Source organism: Lepeophtheirus salmonis, chromosome 1 (genome assembly GCF_016086655.4).
Source record: "Lepeophtheirus salmonis chromosome 1, UVic_Lsal_1.4, whole genome shotgun sequence".
Lineage (NCBI taxonomy): Eukaryota > Metazoa > Arthropoda > Copepoda > Siphonostomatoida > Caligidae > Lepeophtheirus > Lepeophtheirus salmonis.
In genome coordinates, this window is record NC_052131.2 from 6,164,783 (window position 1) to 6,183,362 (window position 18,580).

Below are 18,580 nucleotides of genomic sequence, written 5' to 3' on the forward strand. Positions count from 1 at the left end.
AGTTGCAAATGAAAAATGTATACATGCTATAATACACTTATTTAATATATACTATTTAAGCTTTTAACTATTCGATCCTTAGAAAAAAAAAACATTTGATAGATATTAATATTATGCTCACTTATTATGATATTAAACAAATAAATATCATCTTTACCACTCTGATTATCCCCTCTTCCTCCAACTTACATCTATTATTTTACAATTTGAGAAACACTATTATAATATATATATCATTATTTATTATAGAGTGTAGCCGAATATCTTGGTGGCAAGACAATATATTGATATAAAATTATTATTTATTATATATTGTAAACTCGGATAGATTATATTAGGTTTAAAGCGTCACCTACTATTTTCCTGCATGTTATAAGTGTAGCTAATGAATCTTTACTTTATTACTTTACTTAACATGGATGTTAATAATCCCGCCATGCTTCATCCAACGATAGAGATAATATTTATTTAAGTAGCTAATACTTGTAATACTATATATAGGTAGCTAGAATTAAGTAAATAAATCTGTGACGTCATGTCTCTTTTTATTTTATTGAGCACCGGCCATATACGTACTCGATATATATAAATATAAGCACGTGTCCTGGCATATCTATTTACTTTTATTTTTTAATTGTAATTCATAGAATATTTATAAATATTGTTGTTTTAAGAACTAAGATGAACTCGTCGAAAAAGGCCAAGGTCACAAAAACGGTGCCCCTAAAACATGAGGAAGAGGAGGATGGAGAGGGGGAGGAGGCCATGGACATAGATTTTACTGGAGATTTCAAATCCGAGGAGGATAAAAAGGATTGGGTGGAGTTGCTGAAGGTAAGAGGGTCATAATCAATAATACTATTAAAGGATGTTGTCTTATCCGTTTTTGTTTTTAGAACTCTGGCTTATCCAATGAGAGCTCCAAATCTGCCCCGAAGTCCAAACACTCCAAAAATGAGGAAAAAGTTGTGAAAAAGGTGAAGAAATCTTCAAAAAATAAGAGAAAGAAATTGAATTCAGAGGAGGCTGAGCCTGAATCTACTACCGTGCAAGAAGAAAAAGAGCCCAATGCCGTTGTGAATCATGGAAATTTAGCCTTTTGTAAACTCTCTCCTCCAGATCGGAAATTCGTGCTTATCAAACAAAATAATGTCAAATGGTACGAACTCCTCAATGAACTTTGCACAGAAATTGTGACCAATCCATCATCCAGTAATATTAAAGAGCCTCTTAACGACTACTGGAGTGATAAAATGCTAAAGTATGCGACAAAGCTTCATCAGAAAGAGGAAGAAGTCTTTAAAAATCTTTCATTAAAGTCCAGTCAATATTCCTGGTCAGAGAAAATCCTTTCTTCTTTCAATCATGGCGGAGGTACCCTACAAGACAAGCTAAATGTTCATACTGTCAGACTTCAAGAGTCTCCTGTCCATCATTTTAAATCCTTAGAAGCTCTTATCGCCCATGTTAATACAAAGAGCAGACGCCCTATGAATCTCTGCATGGATATTTTAACGGATCTTTTCATCTCTCATCTGTTAGTTCCAGGAAGGAAGCTTAAACCCTTTCTTAAAAATCCTTTTAGATCAATTGCCTCTTGCGCTTCTCCCGAAAAAAGGGATCGTTTGATTCTCTTATGGTACTTTGAGTCCCAATTAAAGGAATATTATTCGAGTTACCTGATTGCTTTGAAGGAAGTATCCATGGATCAAATCGAAAAGACTAGAATAGACGGCATGTCCAAAACTCTTTCTCTTCTCATTGCAAATCCTGAGATGGAAAATATACTTCTTGAGGGACTCGTCAATAAATTGGGAGACCCTGTGAGATCTGTTGCTTCAAGAGCCATTTATCAGTTAAGCACCCTCCTTTGTAAGCATCATCCTGCTATGAAAGTAATTGTTGTGAAAGAGGTTGAGCGTCTATTATTTAGAAATAATGTAAATCCAAAGGCTCAATACTACGGAATTTGCTTTTTGAGTCAAGTAATGCTCTCAGAATCAAAGGATGAAGAGATTGCGAAAAAAATGATCCAAATTTACTTTTCTTTTTTTAAATCCTCAATCCATAAAGGTGAAATCGACTCAAAACTGATGTCAGGTCTCCTAACTGGAGTAAATAGAGCCTTTCCTTATGCTAAAGATTTGATGAAGGACTCAGATTTTGAGATTCATGTTGAAACTCTGTATAAAGTAGTGCATATGAGTAACTTTAATATTAGCATTCAAGCATTATCCCTCTTGTTTCAAATAGATGCAGATAAGGAAAGATATTATTCGGCTATATACAAAAAGTCTTTGGACCATGATCTTGTAGGATCATCTAAACAAGCTATTTTCTTCAATTTAATTTTCAAAACGCTTAAGGCAGATCCGGAGGTTATACGAGTTAAGGCCTTTGTTAAGAGACTCCTACAATGTAGTAGTACCTTTAAGCCACCTCTCGCATGCGCTATTTTGTTTATTGTGTCTGAAATAATTAAAGCCAGACCTGAACTCCAATTATTTAGCAGAGAATTGGCTAACTTCAACATGGATGTCTTTGATGAGGAAGATGAGGAACGTTACTTTGACGCTGTCGAGACATCTGATGGAGAAACAAACTATGAACCGGAGGTAAATGAAGTTAAGGAAAATAAGTCTAGTTCTTGGGTCCATACAAAAAATATTTCATCCAGACCAAAAACGAAGGAGTACAATCCCTTTTCTAGAAATCCTCTCTATGCTGGAGCTGAAATGAGCCATTTATGGGAGTTAAATTACCTTAATACTCATTACCATCCTTCTGTTTCACTTTTTGCAACAAATATATGCTGCAATACTCCTATTTCCTACTCTGGTGATCCACTGGTTGATTTCACTCTCATTAGATTTTTAGACAGGTTTGTCTTTCGTAATCCCAAAAAGCAAAGCTCATCATCCCTTTCTAACAAGAAGCATCCCATGGCTAAGAAAGACTCAACTACGGAATTTGTTCATCCTGATGATATTGAATATATTCAAACGAATGAATCGAAAATTCCAAATGATGAGCTTTTCATTTACAAATACTTGAAGAAGAGAGCTGACAATAAGTCAAAGGATGTGGAAGAGGATACATGGGATAATGATTCAGTTACCTCAGAAGAATTTGATAGATATTTGGATAAGATGGCTACAGATTTTGGAGAAAACGATGACATAGACTTTGCTTCTGATTTAAGTAAGGAAGTTAAGAAACCAGGGAAGAAGAAGAAGAAAGGGGATGACTCATTTGACGAATTAGAAGATGATGATGAGGAAGAAAGCGATATGGAATCCGAAGACCAATCCAACTCAGAAAGTGATTCCAGTGAGCTTGATGAGGAAGGATTTGATATTGAAGAGGAAGATGGACCTGCTCCTAAAAAGAAAAGTGGAAAGAAACGTTCCATGAGTGGAGTAGGAGGGGATAGCGGCTTCCAATCACTTTTAGCATCTGCAGAAGAATTTGCGGAAATGATTGAAAACGACGAAACGACTCTCGATGCAGGTGGGTCTCAAGCCCTTTCTAATAAAGACAATTCAGGACTGAAACAATTGAAATGGGAGAGTGGTCGATCAGGAAATAGGCCTTTTAAGAAACGGAAGGATATGATAAAAAGGAAGCGATCTAAACGATAGATGTTCATAAAGTATTAGTTTTGTTTTATGTTGAATTTGGAATTGAATACAAATATGTATGTATATTTTCATAACATTGTCATATCATCTCAGAGGTGTACCTACGTATCCTTCAAATTAAACATTCTTTCTTACAATGCGTATATATATTTTTTGTTAAATCCAAAATCGTTTTTTTGTTTTTTTTCACTCTGAACAATATAATAACATGGACATAAAATTTGTTTGTTTGTTTAATTACAAATAGTACAGGAGACATGTTACGTGATGTTGAGAGAGAGAGAGTTCATCTTCGGATTATTTGAATATTATATGTATGTATTGTGTATGTATAGTATATGTATATAAAAAAGAGAGAACTTTTTGACATTAAAATACATGAGGATTCTTTCTTGGAGATAATCTTCCTCAATACTTAATAGACACAGTAATAATATAGTTGATTATAGATACACGGAGTCCTAAATAAAGGAAAATGGTGGATCGTTATTTCTACAGAATATTGCACACACTTAATTTAAGACATTATTATTATAATAAATAACAAGGATATAAATAATTATATATATATATATTTTTAAAAGACTAGTATAGCTCGTACTGCTAATAATAATTACTCATTCAGCAATATAAATATAATAATAATACTCGGTAGTGTATATGTAGACGAAGCAGTATTTCTTTTTGTTTTATAACTTGTACGATATATTCACCTTCATATAAAAATATATGCTCAAACAATGAGCTGAGGAGGAGGCCATGGGGGGATTTTAATTCATATATAAATATACTGTGTTTGGTGTAGACATACCTCTGATTAAAGTCATTGTCCAGCAATGAAAGGGGGGAAAAAAACAACTCAGAATTTATTAAATTATAATTTTAAAGTCATATTACAACTTGATGGTGTTGCTCAGCATTTAGTATTATTTTTTTATATATACAAAGAAAAAGAAACTGCTTTTATCATCGCATAAAATAGTCCATGTCGAACAAATGAGGGAAAGACTACTAACTGTTATTTTCTAAAAAGTAGGAAAGTGAAAAAAAAAAGCATAAGTATTCAATTTGTCGGTAAAGCTATGTAATAAGGTATTGTTAAAAAGGACATTTCTTCCATAATGGTTATAAGGAGATAGGAAGAAAGGAAATAGTGTATAATTGAACTAGAATAGTAGTAGAGGCATGTATAGTAGCATGTTGTGTAATGCGAGCGAGCTACTTCACTACTCGAAGGAAATTAGATTCGCAGGTGGAGATGAGGTATCATTTCGATTTCTTCGACTACCATCGTGAAGAACTTTACACCAAGATTGAGCAATCTCTGGATTAGGAGCTCGAAATCGATAAACGTTTTTACGAAAGGGGTCGGATAATTGAAAAGAGGCAGGGCAGTCATGTGGATCAGCTGAGACCATGACGATCCACCCAGCTATAGATTGATATTTGCATGGATCTGTACGGAAGTCTCTCCGATCTAGTCCCTTGCTCATCTTCTTTAAAGAATAGAAAACAAGAGAGGAGCCCCAGAGTTGGATCCAGTACTTCTGCCATACTGGCATGGTGGGTCGACGACCCTCTTTAATCAATGTTTTTCTTTTAATAATGCCCTGAAATGATGAAAAATATACATATACAAGGAATTAGATAGCTATACCTATGGGCGACAATGTACTAGAAACACTCACTTGCAATGTGCATTTAGTCCCTGCTTCCACGAGAGTAGAATCCTCGTCTCCATTAATGGAGTTTGATTCTTTCACATCTGTTAAGCAAAGCTTTTCTGAGGTTAAAATATGCAGATTTGAATTGGATGCCGAGAAATCATCGTTCCGTTTCAACCAGCAAGGAGATGGATCCTCAACTAGAGAGTCATCCAATAAATTTCGTATTTTTTCATCCGATGTCCGTTTCCAGGATTCATCTGAAAGTCCAGACCTACTACTACCTCCACATGCAAGAAAAATACTTCCTCCATCCGATCTTGACTTTCTATGACCCGGTACAAAGGGGCGAGAGTTTCGGAAACTCCCCTTTGCAGGAGAGAGATTAAGTTCCGCCATTAAATTAGGATCTGTGCGAACTGACTCTTTAGAACTTGAGCTTGAAGCAGCTGGAGATACATTTGGCTCCAACTTAAGAGATAATTTATAGTGATCATCTTCAATAAATTTTTGTAATTCATCAATATAGCGAATAGACCTATAAAAATCAATCATAATTAGTAAATGAACTAACCAAATTGATTATTTGAATACAATTACTTACTTTAAATACTGCTGAACAAATGGAATGCATTGTAGATGCGAGTAACTAGATTGCTGGAGCTCTGACACAATTCTATAATTATAAATAATAGTAGATTAAGTATACTTCATTCTGACTAATCAAAAGTTTATAATTAGGATTATTATTACATAATTGATTGTATGTACATAAGATAGAAAATATATATCATTAAAGGTCATGGCATTAATCTCATTTTCAATCATGTGTATCAGGCTTGGCAAGATTAATATGGATATATGATGATTACAAGTCTAAATAAATATAAAAATCAATTCCTCTCATTTTCATTGATAAACAAGGGAACTGAGGAAGACCAAGGAATATTATGACTTATGTATGCGCGTAATTGCAAATTTGTGTTTTTTTTTTAATGATAGAAATTTGTAAGTACAAATAAACTAGACTGAATCATCAAGTATTAGCCTAATATCTATCAAAATACACCATTCATATTTATACCATAGATAATATACTTTTTTAATTTTAATTATCCTATCATCACCTTAAAATATTATTCATTTTGAGTTGCCGTTGAGGTGGTTCAATTCCTCCAGAATGAGGATGAGCCATATCCACATAAACAAGATCCGTTAAATAAAGTCCTAGATATGGTATACAATCTCTATGCCTCAAAGCGGTAGTATTCATATGATCTCTTAATTTCGAAAAATTATCTCTTTCCGAAAAAAGATCAACGAGTTTATCAAAAGAGGTTTTATCCCTTCGAGTCAAACAATTCCATGTCTTGTTGAGTCGATAGATGGGAGCACTTTGTAAGGCTGATAAAACAGCGAACTCAGAATGAAGATTATTTAATTCGTGAAGTTTTTTAGCCAGGCGAATAAAATGTGAGAGGACTTCAGCACGGGTTTTAGGAGTCTCATAACGTAATATCTCTTGAACTGTCCAGAAAGAGACATGGTTAAAACGAAGAGTAAATGCTACAACATTTGGAGCCACGCTGTGCTTGTTTTTTTTGGTCCAAGAGCAAGAAGAAAGCTCTTCTGGAGCAATAGCATTAAATACTGGAGCATCTGAAATAATAAGAAAATACATTTACATTTATACATACTAATTTTGCTTTCCTTAATAAATAGCCTTCATTATATGAACATCTATGATAAAATAAAAAATTGGATTGCAGTCAAATGGCCTGCTACAATCATTTTATACAAAATATGTAATTCATACTTTTATAACAAATTAAAAACTTTTTAGCATTGATATTGAAAGAGGGAGGAGACAACGGTTCTTCCGTTGGACGGATCATACGCATTATATTAAAAATAAGTTCTCTTTGAAGCAATATATTACTACTTATGATAAGACGGGGAATGAATCTTTTATTATTACTAAAAGTCGTATATTGAATTGTTGAAATTAAGTCTTATTATTTTTGTTGAAAAATATGACAAAATGTAAAAAAAAAGAAAAAAGAAATGGGGACAAAATGTTGATTCTGACCTCCAGGCGAATCTGCAGTGAGTGAGGGAGGAAATACATGACTGCAGGGGGTTCAGATTCGAGATTTCTAAAGAGAATATACATGACATGATGATCGTACTACTACTACCTAATAGCGTTAATTGAGAGGCAAGTGCTTCCGGAGGTATTTTAAGAGGATCGACAGGCCTCAAGGTGCCGCCCTTAATCCTTGGACCAGTGTTGTAGGAGTAGGAAGTGGCCTCTGCTGAAGCCTCCAGAGTTTGTAGATTCGGAGCAGTGAGTCTGGAGCAAAGGCTTTTGGATCGTGACTCACTCTCATTGGAGGAGGAATGTCGGGGGAAGGAGGAGTAGCGGGGGGCACGGTCTCGATTTAGAACCAAAGAAGGAGAGTTGAGAGCAGTCATGATGAGGAGGCGAGGCAGCTCTTTCTTCTTAGGATCAGGCGCTCAGGAGAGAAGGCTTGCGTTTATTAACAACTATGTCGAGAGGAGTTCCATTCATAAGGATTCCAAACAAGGCACTCCTTTTTGTCTCTAACAGCCTCAACAACAACGACAAGCAAGTCAACAACCAACTCGAAATCCCCAACAAGAAAAAACCCTAACTCCTAACTTAAGTCTTCTTATTCATTCGCGTTACAGAAGTGAGAATCGACTCTAAATAAACTATGAACTCTTTTTTGTTTTTTTGTTTTCTGCTAAAACTTCTTCTTGTTCAGCAGCATATTATTAATTCTTTCAAGAGAAGAAATATAAAGGGAGCTGAGAGGGGGAGAAAGAAAGAAAAACGTAAAGAGAGCGAGCGAGCGAGAGACAAACATGTACTACTACTACTCGCACAGTGCCGCGTGGTCAATAATTTCTAAAATGTAGCTGTCAGGGCGATACTTTTTTTGTCCGCTAGAAGTGTTGACTAAACCTCCATAACTGACTACGCAGGCTCCATAAATTCATCTTTTTAAAAGTCAACTCTGCAAAGGGAAGAAAAAGTTGCATACGGCATAAGGAAAAATGACAGAGTGACGTCTCTGTTGTATCATAAAAAGCGACATCTTGCGTGGTAAAAATATGTATCTACGACCGTCCATGTTCCTATGGACCATGTATCTCCTCAAACTAAAAGGCGCGTTTCGGTAAGCTTCTGTTTTAGCTTAATACAGTACATCCGTACAATTTGAATTAAGGGAAGATCCAAGGAGGAAAGAGAACTAAAGAATAAAATAATATCAACCAAACAGTAGGGAAATCTGCAGGCTGCGTATTATTTATTAGTGCTTTATGAATAAATACAGTATAGCCGCCCATATATAATTTATAATATATATATAATAATAATATAACCTCACATTTCTGCTTTAAAAGTTATAAGTTACTTATTTATAAGAATAATCAATAACTCTTAAACATTAAATATTAACTACCCATTATATGAGTAGTTCAAAAGTCTGATAATATTTCTTATCCATATTGTTTCTCTTATTGGCTCCTAATAATTTAATTTTTGAGGGATAAAGATATTTTTATAATATTATGTGAATAGAAATAACAACTAGCAAAACTCGTAAATTGGTACTCGAGTTTTATAAGTAAATAAAAAAAGAGTTAAAAAAAACAAAACTCGTCTCGTGGGCATAAAAAGCTGAGTATTACTCGAAACTCTTAAAAATTGAGATTCTTTTTTTTTTCGAGCCTATTATAAAATGTAAATCTTCCTAGACTTTGCTCCTTCTTTGCAAAATTTAGAATTTATGTTTTCCAAGGGAAGAAATTGTGTTGATTTATCTACATTGTACTCATAATAATCCCAGTTCTTCTTAAAAATAATCTTTGTTTGATTTTTTTAGACTAGCGGGAGTACTCGACATTGCTTGGAATTACTTAGACGTTTAAATTTTCTATAAATTATTATTAATGAGTGTCACAAATTTGTTACAAGTTACAACAAGACTATAGTAAAATATTGATTTATTGACTATATAAACTGTTGAATTAACCTTGTGACCACGATTAAAATAAGTTAAACTTAATTTTAGATTAATCTATGAAACATAAATTATGAAAAAAAAATTGTATGATCATCAGTACCTTATATTAAATATATTATAGTCCTCCTGGTATACTAGTAGTATTGTTATTATAAGATCATTTTATATGTACATATATAATATATTCAGTTACAGATACTCTAGAGAACTACACAAATTTTAAAATGGCAAGTTTCAATTTTACTTTAAAAATATGACATTTTTGACAGACCAGTTTTTTGGGGAGCAAAAAGTGTTAGAGTGTTCAGGCAAGTAGCGAGTAACGAGTAAAGCTCGTAATTCCTCGATTTTTTTTAAAACTCGAAAATACTCATGTAGTAAAATTCAGCTTGCGGCAAATCACTAATTTATATAATCTCACATGGAGCCACAGTTGAGAACCACTGCCTTAGACTAACCGTCCTCTTTGTACTTTTCGTCCGGGACTCCATTGATCGAGATTATTATAGTTAGAGTGCCTATTAAATAATTATTTTCTATCAGTATAATTTCGTTCCATCATCCTGCTTTTGTACTATCTATCATTATTTTAGATACTGTAAAGCCATTGAGCTTTTAATCGGGGTCGGATCCATTGGTGTCATCTTTTTTTGGTAATCAAAATAATGCCCATATTATTAACTTACAACGGCTATACTTAACACTGTAATAACTTTATTTTTCTACTTTTTATTAGCATAATATCAATATATTACATTACTACTATTTTTTGGATTGAGAATTTCAGTGGGTGGTGAACATTGGATTTCTATGATTTTTTTAAGGTAGTCAATTTAGGACATAACTTCATTCCATGACATGAATACATAAGTTCATTTTCTACTAGTATGTACTTTCATTATAAAATTAACATATAATACACTAGGGGCGCAGATAAGATTTATAAATTTCGTCCATAATATATATACACTAGATGATTAAGATGTGCTCGATTATTTATGGTTTCCCTATTTTTTCTAACATAACATACCAAAATTATCTTTGATAAAAAAAGGGAATCGCAAATCCTGACAGGGGCGTGGTAGGAAGACAACTTGCCTTTCTGGCCGAAGAAAATGTGGCCCCCCTACTCAGCAGATGACAACCCATTGGACTTCACTTTTTGGTTGCATGACGAGTCTAAGGCCTTCCCTGGCTGCCTGGAAGCCATTATTGCTGCCAAGGGGGGCTTCATCGATGATTAGGGTAGCCAAGACATCATTTTAGTTATTTTTATTTTATTGACATACCCTATTATAACTGGTTCTAGATTGAAAGTGTAAATATTTTTTCGTCGCACCGGTATATATATAATCCTACGGACGCCCCTGATTGAACACATCTTTGACCCTTAGAATGATTAAAGGGAAGGTGTAAACATTTTTTAGTCACAAACCAAATATTCTAAAATATAATAAGTACAAGTTCTGACTCATAACGGTACAAGATACCTACAAATGGCCAAGTTTGATACAAAAAAACCATTTTAACAAACTAAAATGACTTTCACCGTAACAAAAATAGATCAATAGGCTCCAAATTTACAAGTAAGTTATTTTGATTGTTTTTAGTAGAAAAAAAACATGGCGGGAGGATCAATTGTTACAAGAAATATCAGGTTTGAGGACGTAGCTTGACAAATTTAATAATATTCTTCAAAATTATGAAGAATCATGTATCGCTAAAATCGACGTGTATTCTGCAAATAATATAATATTATGAATTGCAACAGAAATTAATTACTCCATATTAGGTTTTTTTTTTTTTTGGTATCAACAATTAACTACAGGATCTATCTTATTACAAGCGAGAATTAAAGAGAAATAGCATTTGAGGAAATTAGTGCTAATTTTTTGCTGTAACAGCGATTAACAATTAATGAGGGAGGCGTAGATCCAATTATATGTTTACAAAATTGTAAGAAATATGTATACATATTCATGAAACATCTTAATTGTCTTCAAATAGTTTAAAACGTTTGTAAAAAGATATTTCTAGGTCAAGTCAAGTCACGTTATCACGTGGTGTATCTATCGTAAATAACCTTCAAATTCATTGTATAATAATTGTTAGGAAGCACGCAAACTTTTTTATTTTCCCCTACTCATCAATAAAATTGAACAGTATTAACTTTTAGTTGATGTCTCATATATTCATAATAGGATTCATTTACACTTAAATTATAAATACGATGAAGCTCCTATAAAAATGATTCCATAGAACAATTTAATCCATAACGATTTGTTGCTCCTTAACCAAAAATTCAACAATTTCTTCTTCCATTTCTGCATTTTCGGCTTCAATCTTATCCGTATCCATACCATTTCTAAGTTCAAGACGTTGAGCATGCATTTCAATGTATTCTTCCATTTTAGCTGAGCGATACTCTTCATATTCTTTATACTTCGCTTGTCGTTTTTCCATGAGCTCCTTAGAAGCAGTGCTCATTCTTGTACGGTCCTTAGCATCAAAGACAACAGAATACTTTTTCAAATTCTTTTTGACTTCCGATATTTTTTCCGAGCTGAGAAGCGTAGGTGGTCGAGGTCTCCAACAAAGTTGATAGAATTGATCCATGGAAAACCGTTTAAGGATCTTTCCTTGGAATGACCAAAGCCAATAACCATTGTCAACTTTGTGACACCAGTAGGATACGCCAGTCATAATATACCTTCCAGTAGGATCCCACTCGATATCCGTGCACATGAAATGATCTCCACTGTTCATGCTAGTAAAATCAGACGTATCGACGAATTCCATCACTCCGTTTAAGCTTCTAAGACCAGCAATGACTACGAATTGGCCCGTAGGGCTCCAAAACAGATGGTTTACACTTTTCCTTTCATATTTTTTGAGTAAAACAGGAGTGGACTTGACTCCATAAAAGCTTACATTCATGTTGGATTGTTCACCATGAATGATAGCTAACTTGTCACCGACAGGCTCCCAGGCAACAGCAGAAACCGTCTCTTTGATCTCGATACCATCAACAGGGATTTGTTTTTCACGCATGTGGAAAATTTCAAAGTTATAATAGATTCCAGCATATTTATGACCCTTTTCCTTTCTTAATTTGGAGTAGCGGTCAACCATCACGCATAAGTAGTCTCCAGATTTTTGCCAATGCATTTGGCAATTTGCAACGTTAAATAGATTTTTAACACGGATTTCTTTACGAGAAGGAATCTCAATAAGAGTAACTCGAGCAGGAACATCCTTATCTTCAGCAACCCAATAACCTAAAATATTATCTGTTGGAGACCAAGAGAACTTCATCATCCCAGGAACTTTGATTGATTTCTTGTCTAATAGACCACATGAGGGTGTCTCATATACACTCAAAACCCCTTCTGATATCCTAGCAAAATATTTATCGTTATGCGACCAAAGGAAAATTGGCCAATCATTCAAAACACTGGCATCAACATTAAATATTCTCTTATTCGTTCGTGTACGAGTTTCCCATATGACAATGCATGGTTCAGTGCCCATTACAGCCCTAGCGTTAAACGTAACTAAGTAATTCTCATTTGGAGAAAAGTCAATATATTGCACACCCCGATGGGAGAAGCGAGCAATTTGATGAAAGTCCTCTCCTCCCCAAAGCGCCACACCCTTAGAGTGAAGCGTGGCCAAATATGTACCCAGTGGACTCCATTTGATAAAGGACTCTGTCCATCGAGTACGAGTATGAAGAGTCTTTGCCTCCGGAACAGTGTTGCTAATAACAGATACAATTTTGCCTCCATCAGAAACGACAGAGAATTGATCACAAGCATCTTGGTCCAAGAGCCATGACTTAAGATTTCCTTGATCTTGATATGGCTCAGGCTTGGGCTCTTCCCACTCTTCAGGGATAGTTTCATACTTGACGAAGTCGGAGAAGAGATTCACAAGGAATGTGTGAGATTTATCCAGGCAAGTTCCGTCCGTGGCTTGAACAGCCTCCACTGCAGACTCATGATTGTCAAACTCAAGGAAAACGTAGCCCTTCGTCTCGTTCTTGCTCCCCAAAGGATAGTGCTCATTGATCACATTCCCAAACTTGGAGTACAACTTGCGAATTATGTTCTTCAGCTTATCGTGCCGATCAGGAGCGATACAAGGGATTCCATCCACAACGATCACAGAGTCGAAACCGTCAGACTCCTTAGGCTTTTGATCCCAAATATCTTCCAAGAGCTCCTCATCACAGATATCATCACTATAATCTTCAGGATCCGAAAAGTCAGGCTCTTCTCCATAATCTCCATCAGACATATAATCGAAATCTCGGTCTCGACGATCAATATCCCCGTCCATGATGCTATTCCCTCTTTTAGAATTTCAATTTATTTTATATTACTAAATCAAAATACCAGGCACAATTCACAAGATGTGTTGTAAAGAGAAAGAGGCTTTAGTTAACCGGAAGAGACTACCCTTCAGAGGTTTAGTGATTCTTAAAATATTTATTAACCCTATTCGAAATCATTGAGTTCGAACCAGTTATTTTAACAATTGAGCGAGGCACATCGTGTGACCAGCAGTTACTGATGAAAAGATCAAATTAGCTAGAATAATGCTAGTTTTTATCCATCTGGTGTGTACAATGTACGGGATGTTTGAATAGCATCGTCACTTATTACTAAGGGTGATCAAAAAATTATCGTATGTAGCCATAGAGTGGATCGAGTCGAGTTCTAAAAATACATACACAAATCTAAAGAATAAATATAACTTTTAAAAACGTAGAACAATTGATGTCCGGACATATAGCGTAAAATTGGTACATTTAATTAACTTGCATTATATTAATGCTATACCAATTACTAGTAAAAATCTCGAACAAAGCTTCTCATATCAATGTACTCTCTAACAAAGATTCCAGGTATTCATCCAAAGTATACTTAATTAATTACTTATCTACCATGAGACTAAATTATATTTTGAATTCCCCCCTCTCATTATCAAATGCAAAAAGTTTTCTTCTTGGATTTTGTCTATGATGATGTGACGATGTATTATTTTAACAAATTATACAGAAAGAAAGATTAGAAACTAAAATGTGAACTTAGAATTATTATGATATTAACTCATTATGAATCTGTTAAGATTTATGAAGGGATGAAATGATTTTTTCTTTATTACTGATCGCAGAGCCGGAATGCTGTGAATGGTCCTGGAATTTAGAGTTGTTTAATTAATCTAGCGGAATATATATCCTTAATAAAAAATTCTGTTAGATCTTGACTAATAGAATGCAATAACGAGTATAATTTAGTCTCCTAACTCTTAAATGAAACACCTAAATTCTAGATATTTATATAGTAAACTGATTATAATATCTAATGTTAAAAACTTAAATATATTAAATTAATAAGAATATGTCTTCACTAGTTGATTTCCTTACCTTAGTTTTATTTATTTATTAGACTTCAATAATTTGTATACGTAGATAATATTTAAATAAATACAAATATAATAGATAATGGATCTTTACTGATCATATTCCAAGAATCACTGATTGTTTTGTCGCTTGTTGAATAGTAGATAAGGCATTTGGCGAACAAGATGCTCTGACTGACATTTCCCAGGCATTAAGAAGCTGAGTTAATGTATGATGAGGAGCCATACGGACCAAGCGATCCTTAAGAGCCTCTTCAACCATTTGAAAAAAAGGAGTAATTTTATATTCATTAGAACTAGGGTTAGTGAAAAGGCGGGGAGAAGAGGAAATTGGATAATTTTTAGGAATAGTTACACTGATGGCAGGAACTGGAGGTAAATCTTGATCGTCGAGTTGACATATAAGTTTAAGTGGAGGGGCTCCACTTGATGCTTCTGCAGGGTCTAAGTTAACTTTAAAATGAGGCTGAAGTCTAGCAATTTCACCTTGTAGTACGTCTGGTATATTTGAGGACTCGTTTCCGTCTCTTTTCTTTTTACTTAGAAGTTTTCGCTTCCTTGTATAGACAGGAGGACCAATGTCTGGACCATACATTGTTTCCAATGGGGCTCCAAGAGTTCTTTGAAGAGAATGATTGAGAGGAACATATGCACTACTTGCATTGGGCTGTTGAAGCTGTTTATGTAGTTTAACAACAGACTCAAGGAGTGGATTAATGTTTGCAGATGTAAACATGTCTCCGGTGGATCCATCCTGTTCGATATTATCATCAACAATAATTCGTTTCAGAACGGTTTCACATTTGAGAAGGGTTTCCATCGGCATACGCTTGTTGGGATTGGACAAAATGTCCATTAAACGTTTCATTTTGCTGAGTTTGACTTGATCCTCATTCCCAATTTTCGCAATCATTCTTTGTAGGGGCTCAATGTACTTGCCCAGCTCCCTTACTTTTTCTAGATACTGATGATCTTCTACCGAGCCAGGAGGTTCATTGTGAGGTGTTACAACAGATGTCGACATAGGAGAAGGGGCCAACCCCCTGGTATTATTGGCATTGTTAACAGGAGAAAGCATACTTCCCATCTGTTGCTGTTGTTGTGGCGGCTGTTGCTGTTGATTGATAGGGGATTGGAGAAATTGAGCTTGTTGTGGCTGGACTTGTTGTTGTTGCTGCTGCTGTGTCGTACCTCCACTACTAGGAGAATTAGTCATCATCATGGGAGATCCTCCTGGTGGTAGAATAGTGTTGGCGTTGCTCGTATTTGCATTCATATACATGGGAGGAGGTCCTCGCTGTTGAGTTATTATTCCTCCGCCACTGGACATCATTGGAGTTCCACCAGGCCCCATTTGTGACATACGAGGATTCACACCACCCTGAGGTACCATCTACATTTTCATGAAATAAAACATAATTGAAAAGAGAAAATAAATAGATGTGACTAATAAGTAAGAACCTGCTGAGGCATCATGGGTCGATGACCACCCACCATATTGCCCATTTGAGGATTTGGCATTCTTTGTGTGAGACGAGCCTGGAGTTGACTCACTCCTGCAGCGCTTCCTGGATTCATTAAATTGGGCTGAAAAATATAATATTTGATATTAAGATATCGTTTAAGAACATTTCCGTGTTTGAATAAACACGTATGTCAGTCCAAAGATTATTCCTCATATTGAACTCTTTGAGATAAAATATTAAATTAGATGAATTTTAATAATGTGATGAATGTTCGTTCCACCTCAGATTTAAAATTATTAGATTTGTAATGTTTTAAAAAACAAGTGACTATACCACTTCTTTGATAAGGCAATACGTTTCCTATTATATTTGAATGACATACGTAAGAAATTCGCATTTTTCTAATTAATGATCCATTGATTAAATATTTGTAATATCATGAAATTTGTGTCCCAAATAATTGTCAAACTCTTCAAATGAAGGACTATAAAACTCATGTATTAAACATGATACACATTACGTTATAGGATTAATGACAGTGTTAATTTCGTCAGCTATAACTAGACAAAAGGTATTTGGCAACGAATGTTTTTTTTTTGTTTTTTTCATAAGAATATGAAGACGAAACGAAACAATTTTTCTTTTCTTGACGAAATAAAGACGAGAGTAAATGTGAAGAAATTAACAGAGGGCAACCCTTTTGGGACCCTAATGAATTTGTTATTCAATTGGACAAAAAAAAAACTAGTTAATTTTTATTTTGTATAAGTTGCATTAATTTAAAATTATAATAACTGCAAAACTATTATGTAGAAATTTTCACGGAAGATGTTAATAGATATAGAATTAAAAAAATGATTATTTATTTTGATGTTTCTAATTTTCAAAAAGTACCAAAACAAAAAGCCCCCCAAATAAGTTCCTAATGAAAAGAAAAAGAAAACAAATTCAATATAACATTAGAAATCAAAGAAAATAGATATGAATGGGATCATTTTAATTCCAAACTTGATTATAAGAAAATATATAGGGAATTAAACTAAAGGGAACCCATGTTATTGAAAGGTGAATGATTAATGGGTAAGAGTGATGTGTACCCACTCTTCTGATGAGTACTAAATGATTTTGTACTATGTAATGGCCTAACTATGAAGTAATAACTAATAAGGAAATGATTTTACGGCGGTTTTCAACAAGACTTTAGATGAGGGTGCAACTTTGCCGCGTACCCTCATTTGTTGTTGTTGTTGCTGTTGTTGGAGCATTTGTATTTGTTGCTGTTGCTGAAGTGTCAAAGCCGGACGTTGAACCCCTCCTCCAACCATGCTTGCCGTGGGATCTGTCACATCAAAGCCCTGCTGTACTTGCTGCTGCTGCTGCTGTTGTTGTTGTTGAGTTCGATTCTTGACGGCGAGTATGATCTTTGAGATTGAACTAAGATATTCGTTGCGGTTCGAGGCCTCACTAAAGGCTTTTCTTTCAGTTTCAATGGCAGCTGCATGACTCACATTCCCCTTCAAATCCCTCAGAGCCTCTTCCAACTTCTTCACCATGGTTCCACGAAAGCCCTCGCTACTCCATTCCACACCATTGCCACCCACCCCACTATTCACTGCGTTAGGCATCATCGAGCCGGATAAATAGTCTCTCCTCGGAGTTGAGTTAAGAGGATATCAATGAGAGCTATAGGCCGATAGTATAGTCACAAGTCAATTAAGTAAAAGTCTAAAACTAAAGTCAAAAAAGTAAAGAAGATTATATTATTATAAAATAAAATATAAACAGATTTATAACTGATGGGAAAGAGGGAGAAAAAAACCCTTGCTAAATAGATACTTGCTATGTACGTAATTTATATGATGTCATTGGCTGTCATTCTTCCTTTATTTAGGGGAGACGAGGCCAAGCGTTTATAGGAGTTGGTTATCAGTTGTTACACAATTTATTAGAGGGCATCCACAGGGGGGGGTTGAGGCTATAGTCTCCCCCAAATTAAAGAATTTTTGAAAAAACAAATTTTAATGAAGAAATAAGGAGATTTTTTTTGTAAGATTTGAAAAAATGCTTTCCAATCCTCGGGTATTTTTTTAGATAATTAAATGCGGGCCACTATTTTTTATAATCAAACACAGGCCGGGGCTATTGACCTCAATGATCTTTTTAAAACTGGGCCGATAATAAAACTTGTTTGAACATGAAATTTTACTTAGAACTAGTGATACTTCAAAGTCTACTCAGTGATTTTAATATATGTTTTTCATGGGGTGTTGCTAATTTTATGTTCTAAAATTAACTTTTAAAAGTGGCAAACTACCCCTAGACTCTTA

General features: G+C 34.7%; 4 protein-coding genes across 5 annotated transcripts; 1 reads left to right on the forward strand and 3 right to left on the reverse strand.

Annotated features, from left to right (window-relative positions):
- Positions 1-533: 533 nt before the first annotated feature.
- Positions 534-3,809, forward strand: LOC121115339 (CCAAT/enhancer-binding protein zeta). Its single transcript, XM_040709565.2, has 2 exons — positions 534-834; positions 897-3,809. The coding sequence occupies exons 1-2, from the start codon at positions 682-684 to the stop codon at positions 3,639-3,641; spliced, it is 2,898 nt and encodes a 965-aa protein (XP_040565499.1). The 5' UTR covers positions 534-681; the 3' UTR covers positions 3,642-3,809.
- Positions 3,810-4,318: 509 nt separating this feature from the next.
- On the reverse strand, positions 4,319-8,139 carry LOC121115349 (ras-specific guanine nucleotide-releasing factor RalGPS1). Its single transcript, XM_040709576.2, has 5 exons — positions 7,504-8,139; positions 6,433-6,964; positions 5,910-5,981; positions 5,330-5,843; positions 4,319-5,251 (listed from the first exon to the last, which is right to left on the reverse strand). The coding sequence occupies exons 1-5, from the start codon at positions 7,778-7,780 to the stop codon at positions 4,868-4,870; spliced, it is 1,779 nt and encodes a 592-aa protein (XP_040565510.1). The 5' UTR covers positions 7,781-8,139; the 3' UTR covers positions 4,319-4,867.
- Positions 8,140-11,525: 3,386 nt separating this feature from the next.
- Positions 11,526-14,698, reverse strand: eIF3b (eukaryotic translation initiation factor 3 subunit b). Its single transcript, XM_040709631.2, has one exon. It carries the CDS (start codon positions 13,699-13,701, stop codon positions 11,626-11,628), a length of 2,076 nt encoding a protein of 691 aa, XP_040565565.1. The 5' UTR covers positions 13,702-14,698; the 3' UTR covers positions 11,526-11,625.
- Positions 14,699-14,778: 80 nt separating this feature from the next.
- On the reverse strand, positions 14,779-18,111 carry MED15 (mediator complex subunit 15). 2 transcript variants are annotated; one of them, XM_040709642.2, is made up of 3 exons: positions 17,483-18,111; positions 16,249-16,374; positions 14,779-16,180 (listed from the first exon to the last, which is right to left on the reverse strand). In XM_040709642.2, exons 1-3 carry the CDS (start codon positions 17,879-17,881, stop codon positions 14,885-14,887), a joined length of 1,821 nt encoding a protein of 606 aa, XP_040565576.1. In that variant the 5' UTR covers positions 17,882-18,111; the 3' UTR covers positions 14,779-14,884. The 2 variants fall into 2 exon arrangements, with proteins under 2 accessions (XP_040565576.1, XP_040565571.1); XM_040709637.2 differs by having other exon boundaries at positions 17,435-18,102.
- Between the last annotated feature and the right edge of the window lie 469 nt (positions 18,112-18,580).